Genomic DNA, 7,064 nt, shown 5'->3' on the forward strand with positions numbered 1-7,064 from the left:
TCAACTGTCCCCTGCCAGCCACCTTTTGTTGCACATTTCCTATTGTACTGGCCCAAAGAATCCCATGAGGGGGCCTCAATCCACTCGAAAGTCAGGCAGAGAAGGCAGTGACAGTGGCCAGCGCTACTCCAGCTGCCTTTGACCAAAGCTTGGTAAGCACCATGTGATGCCATCCCTCTGCAGAAAATGAGGAACAGAGTAAGTCATTGCATTGCAGTCAGGTAGATGCAAAAGAAAACACCTTTCTCTGATTCAGAGATCAGATCCCAGGTCATTTTCCATGAGATCATGTAAACTTGTAAGCAGGGAAGGAGTCCAGCTGCAGCAAACACCAGCTGGGAGAATTAACATTGTTTGCGAAAATAAACCTTTAAATACAAGGCTGCAACCATCACTTCCTGTCTCCAAATAGTAAATAGCTGCCCAGTTAATCGTCTTTTTTACTTGGTTTCTAAAGCAAAGGGAGTACACTCTTCCATCAAATGCTTCAGTTCCAGCCTTCCCCAGCATTTCCAAACTGACAGAGGAAAGTAGTGACCAGGAAGACCTGTGAAATAAGAGTTAAATCCAAAGCATAAAAATCATTTTACATTAGCCAAAGGCACAGCTGAGGAGCACACTCCTCTGAAGGACTCACTAAAGGCACTGGGTTCTGTCCAGCAGGTGCTCTGAAACAGAACTGGGGTTAGCACAGCAGGGAAGAAGGTTTAGCTGCCTAGAGATAAAAATCCATGACAAACTAAAGTCATTTATTCCACCACCCCATAAAGAAAAAGGTCTATTTGCTCATCAAACCCAAATAGCCCAGAAACACCACTATGCTTCCAGTGAATGAGCAGGGAAATCACGACACACAATGTCCAGGAACAGCAAAAGGCTGAAGCAGCATCCTTATGACAGGATTTAAACATTTAAAAGCTGGCAATAGAAGCTCATTCGTCTCTAGCAAGTATTATCAAAAGGATCACAATAATCGGCCTATAAAGCTTGATGCCAATTGCTCAATAGGAAAATTGGCTTCAGAGCAGCAGTGCTTCTTTTGCCAACCATCAGCTAGGAAACCAAATAATTGTAGTCAGAAGAGCTACAAAACAAGGATCCTACTTGTGTTAATACTCTGTCAGTTGTTTGCTTCTTACAACTTCCATTATGAGAACTCAAATTTGCCCAAGCAGCTCTTGAATTTTAGAAAGGGTGGGGGGTGGGGAGGAACCTACCCGGAAACTACTAAAGCACTTCTGATTTTTATTTAAGTTTGGTAAACTACACCAGCACATGTTTTGAGGGCAGCATCATTCTTTCCTTCAGAATGCCTTTCCTTCCCCCATAGGACATCCCACAACAGCCTTCTGGGGCTCCAAGGCTGCCCACAATTCATCAAAACTTCCGCAGTCAGCTAAAAGGATGCACAGGACCAAGCCTCAGTTCCCACTACCACCATTACAAGGGATGAGAATCATTCATGTGGGCTCTGCCTTAGGCCACTGTGAACAGCCACAGCGCTGTAACTCACCCTCCTCCTCGCTGGAGCTGCAGCTTTGCAGCTCATCAGTCTCTTGGTGGTAGAACACCACCATGAGGGTTACCAGCTGCATCTCCAGGTCACTGAGAGACACCTGGTACCATCTCAGTCTCAGCTCCAAACAAGGCTGGAATCCAGCAGCCAACTGTGCAAAGGCCAATGTGAGGAAGTGATGTTTAAAATTGAAGAGCTGTCTACCCATGTCTCTTGGCAAAAGGGCTGATTTCAAGACTGCCAGAGAAGGAAGTGAGCCAGGGAGAGCGGATTCAGTACATGCAAATGGAGGAGGAGCAAGAGACCCACAGCTAGAGCAGAAGCAGGCATAGAATGCCTTTGGCAGAAGGAAGGTCACCAATGAAGTCAAAAGCTCCAGCCTGAGGGACCAACACCATCCAATCCTATTTCCCAGTGCAATCCCTTCTGCACACCAGCACGGGAGTAATTTCAACCCCCATCTAGAACATGCTGATGAATGTGGGTTCTAAAGCTTTTAGAGACAGAACATAATTTACCAGAGCCACAGGGCTACCTCCCCCGAACAGTTCTCTGGCTACTAGAACAACAATTTGAGTTCAGCAGTGGAAGGATCTTGCAGCAGTGCCTGGTACGAGCAAGAGCTCTGGAGTGTTCACAGAGCCCAGAAAGGGGGAACAGGGGAAAACCAAAGCCAAACAAACAAGAATGCACTTGTGAAACCACGTACATGGTTGAAAGTTCCAGCTCGTGGACTCAGCACAGAGGGACAAAAGCTACCAAAGGAGAAAGAGGCTATTTCATCATGCTGCAGAACCTCCATTTCACTGATTCTTCTCCTTATAATTGAATTCTTGCCCTAAGCTCTGCCTGGGTGTTGTGCCTATGCAGACAGTAACCATACAAGTAGACAAAACAATCTCTGTATGTGATAGGTTTAATGCTTTGACACACGTGTGCATCAGGAAAGCAGGAGGACTCCTGCACAGAGCTGACAATACAGGTCATGTCACCTCCGCCTTGAGCAGATACTCAGATCCCAGAATCAGAGAATTGTTTAGGTTGGAAAACACCTTTAAGATCATCAAGTCCAACCTTTAATCCAGCACTGTCAAGGCCACTACTAACCCATGTTCCTAAGTGGGACTTCTACACGTCTTTCTAAAGATGGTGGTATTCGGTACAAGAAGGATGTGAAGGATGCTAAGGTACAGCTGAAGCTCACCAACAGCCACAGCTATAGGTAACTTTAACAACTGTGTTCTCACCACAGAGAACTGCAAGCAGTGTGGAAAGTTTATCTTTGGCCTTTAGAGTGTCAACTTGCAGCACTGATCACATCCCCAAAGAACACTGTTACTCCAGAATGGAGGATTCACCTTTAAGGCTCATGAGAAGATATTCTGGAGCTGCATTAGCAGAAAAGCAAAATTAAAAGTTCATCAAAGAGATAGCCCAAAGGTCACAGACTGACCTCAGCAGTCCACCAAAACTCTAAATCTATGAGTCTGCATATGAGTGAGCAGAGCTGTGCTTTAGATACCTGCCAAAGCACTGAACCTGCTTTAGCAGGGGGTTGGACTACACGATCTTCAGAGATCCCTCCCAACCACAACCATTCTGTGACTGATTGTAGATGATACATGACTCACTGGAAAGAAAGATGACTTGGAACTCCTTTGTACATGCCAAAGAACATCAGACCTCATTCTGGGAGTCAAACCTTAGCATCAAATTTAAGCTAGACACAAAAGCACGTACAGGACATGTTCACACATTCCCTCTTTCTGGCTTGGCCCACCCCTAAGCATGCAGGAAGCATGCCCACAGCTGAACCCAGGTCAGCCAGATCAAAAAGCCCACAAGGGCCTCCTACATCAGTCAGGGATTGGGGGAGCACAGCTGCTGGCTAATACTGCCTGTGAGGGGTAGGAAGGTCTGTAGAGTGCAGATTTCTTCACTAACTTCCGACATAACTTCATCCCCACAGCTTTTCTGTCTGAATCTTTGCTCCCCAAACAGGTTGCAAAGGTGGGGAGCTACTCTCTGCCTCACCTCTCAAGACCAAAGATTTTGGAGGACACTTGGCAGGGCATGTCTTTGCAGCAAACCAGGGCTCCTGCCTTGCTGCTTTGCTCTGTCCTACATGGTATATCCTGATGTGCTGCTGCTGTGGGGTGAGAAGCAAACTGCATGCTTGGTTTGACTTCTTTTAAAAGGGCTGCAGAATTTTCCTGGAAAAAAAGTAACACCAGGAGCATCATATATGCAAAGAAAGGCACTTTGCTCATGAAGTCATAATTTTAGTGTCATCTACATGATCTTCATTCTGCTCCTTTGCTAACAAATATTTATGACCACAAATAGCTGCAGAAGCACACCCCATTTTCCTGTGGAATTAGGCCTGGTGCTGCACTTGGGGTAGTAGAACTCAAAGGCAATGTGGGGTACTGGCCAGGGAAATGGGCAAGCCCAAAAGGCCTGAGGCACTGTGACACCAACCAGAGCCATTAGCTGCTTGTCCTTGTCCAATACTAAAGTCTTCATAGGGCTCTTAAACAAACACCATAAGTGGCTGGCATAAGAGGAAGAGTTATCTCCTTCGTGCAGTAGTAGAGTAGGACCTATGCTGTAGTCTCATCTTTGTTGATTCTAAGGGACTTGCCCAAAGTCACACAGGAAATCTCTGTGGCTCAGCTGTGCACCAGAGAAAGATGATAAAATTTCCTGACCTCTCCGGAGGATGGTACAAGATGTTCAGGCAGCACAACAATAAAGAAGAGGGGAAAACGCAGGGGAAGTAGATGTTACATGGTAACTTGAGCTTGGCTAAGATAAGCTACTTTAAAGAGTAAGGCTGGCAAGAGACACCAGTCACCTCCCATGAGGCACAGATATTAAGACAGTGACTCTTGCTAAAAAATCGCTCAACATAAATTGTTGTCTCAAAAAAACTGAGAGAAAGGAGCAACTGTACTAGACAGTTGCATCCATTGCCCAGCAACAGTATTCCCCTTTGCCTCTGCCCTAGAGCCACACAAAACTCCAAAGACTCTTGGCTGCATTTCCCACCTCAGAGGATCCAGCCTGAATTAGGAGGAACAGAAACCCAGCCTCTTTGCTAAGGCTCCACTGTAGATACACGCAATTACATTCACAATTAAGTTTGAGTCTAGCTGCAGGAAACCAGGGGCACTTTCCAAAGATCAGAGCAACGTTACTGCCGCACTTCACATGCTTTCGTAACATACACAGCACAGTGCTCCAAGACTTACTTTTCACTGACCCACTTTCCACTGAGAAGGAAGTTCATCCTATTTATCTGGACTTTCTGCTTTTCCTTGCTCACTCTCAGGAATGCTGTCTGCATGTTAATGCAAGCGAGGGGAGCCAGGGGAACTGTTGGCAACACCATCCACTTAAGATCTGGGACAATCCAGTCCACTGCTTGCAGCGTATTAAGACAAGACATTCAGGCCCCAAGGAGAAGGAGCACCCAGCCACCCTCAGGTTACTCTTGCCAACTGACTCACAGTCCAACACTGAAGAGCTCTCTAGACATGCCAGAGTTCAGCTGCTGCAGGGAGAGGTGCATGGCTCTAGGGGAGGCTCTTTAGGCTGGGAAGAGGCAAGGAGGAAGATTCCTGACAACTTTCCCTGCAGTGTCTTCCCAGACTTGTGATGCCTTTCTACATGGGACAAGACCTAAGATCTCAACAAACCACAGCAATCCTGAAGAGACCATCAGGGGCTCCAGAGCAGCATGCAGAAGAGCAGTTTCCTCAGCCTAGCCACAAGCCATCTTGCCATAAAACCCAGCTCTACACTACCTCTGACTACTCTCTCATAGCAGAAAACTCATGCCTGCCCCTACTTTAAACAAAGAAACTAACCCTCAAACCACATAAAGCATGTAAAGGAGTGGGAGGCCCCAACAGCATGCTAAAGGAACTCAGCTCAGCGAGGAGACACGAGCTTCACCACTCTGCCCTGATGTCAGGCTCAGCCACAGGGGCTCTTCTAAAAAGCTCACCTGGCCATCACTGTGACCACAGCCAGAGCAGGAGTGTGTGCACCTCCTCCCAGAGGCAGACAGGAGGTCACACCTTGCCTAAGAGTGGTGGCTGCATAGCCCGTGACAAGGTCTCTCAGAAGCCAAGGAAGATCCCAAGGAAGCAGGCACTGTGAGAGAGTGGGGTATCAGCAGAGACAGGCAGACACACTATTTGGTGGATCTAGCAAGTGTCTTACGTCTACAGACCTGCAGAGATGTGTGTTCTACGTAGCTGCTAGTCTTGGTGGCTACAAAGGCAGGTTAAGCTCAGCATCTCTTGCACACCACGGATCAACATGTGCCCAAATTCTTAGTACACCCATGGTCAGGCAATGGCTCCCACATGCTCTTGAGGAATAAGTGACAAGTGCTGCTGGTCCAACAAGTGACAGCCACAAGTGTCAGCCAAGCCAGAACCAAAAGCATCTCCACTCTAACCTTTCATTTCTGTGTCTTTTTTAACACCCTTGTCCATCCCCAGATCACCAACACAGACCACTACTAGGACAGTTACCACAGCTCACTGTGAGCCTGCTTCAGGTAAGGTATGCCCTACAGTGGCTGAGCCATACATTCGGCCAATGCAAACTACAACCTGTTACTGCTGCATGAAGGTCGTCACAGCCCGATACAGCAGAACACAGGTCACTGACACTGTCAAACTTCACATGGCCTCTTTCAGTCTCCTCAAACATTCATGGCGGTTTTGGCCTGTCTGGTGAAGTTCTTTTCCATGTCAGATCCTCTAAAGAACTCTACATTGTCTGATTTTTTGGCTGCTGAGCATCCCACATGCTGGCTCTGAAAAGGCCCCATACCAGCTGTCTAGAGGTTAACAGAAGGAATTCCCACTCCACGTTTCACATTCCTGTTGACACAGCAGACCCTGGGCTTTTAGACTGGCACTGCCAGACAGAGTTTACCAAACACAGGCAGCACTTGCAATGCTGTTCAAATGTCAGGACTCTCAGCTCTTCTTCTCCAGAGGAGGTCTCAGCCCAGAGCTATGCTGGACAGGAGGGGTGAACACACCTAAACATCACTACAGCACATGGGACGCCAAACCCACTTCCAAATCCACCATCCCCATGTCCTTAACGTGAAAACAGGAGGTTTGGCATGAAGGAAAAGACCCAGCAGTCCTGTGGCCCTGCCAGCCCTGCTCCTCTCCCCCTTGCTTCCAGCCACCTTTAAGGCCCTACACCACCAACGGGACACTCACCTTGAGGATCTTCACGACGACCCTCTCGTTGTTGGTGATGTTGATGGCCTCAAAGACCTCACTGTACTTGCCTCGCCCGAGCTTGCGAACCAGCTGGTAGTCGTCCTGATTGCTGCGGGCACCAAGAGGAGAGAGGGAGAGGACGATAACTGACAGGGCAGCAGGCTGGGGCAGGGGGAGCTCTCCCGGCTCCTCCCTCAGCCACCTGCAGGCCCCCGCGTACACCCCAAAACGGTGGGGAGGGAATCGGTCACGGAACCCTTCCGGTGGGCTGAGGCCCGCAGGAGGGTGAG

The 7,064-nt window shown here is 48.1% G+C and overlaps 1 protein-coding gene across 1 annotated transcript in view; it reads right to left on the bottom strand.

The window, feature by feature from the left end:
- CSNK2A2 (casein kinase 2, alpha prime polypeptide) overlaps positions 1-6,883 on the bottom strand; it is a gene marked incomplete at its 5' end in the record, with an annotated part of 24,755 nt that extends 17,872 nt beyond the window's left edge. The window contains one exon of the mRNA XM_010017911.1: positions 6,772-6,883. Within this exon, the coding sequence (XP_010016213.1) occupies positions 6,772-6,883 (112 nt within the window). The remainder of the gene's footprint in view (positions 1-6,771) is intronic.
- Between the last annotated feature and the right edge of the window lie 181 nt (positions 6,884-7,064).

The sequence above is a fragment of the Nestor notabilis genome, unplaced genomic scaffold, assembly GCF_000696875.1.
Source record: "Nestor notabilis isolate BGI_N333 unplaced genomic scaffold, ASM69687v1 scaffold25187, whole genome shotgun sequence".
NCBI lineage: Eukaryota > Metazoa > Chordata > Aves > Psittaciformes > Psittacidae > Nestor > Nestor notabilis.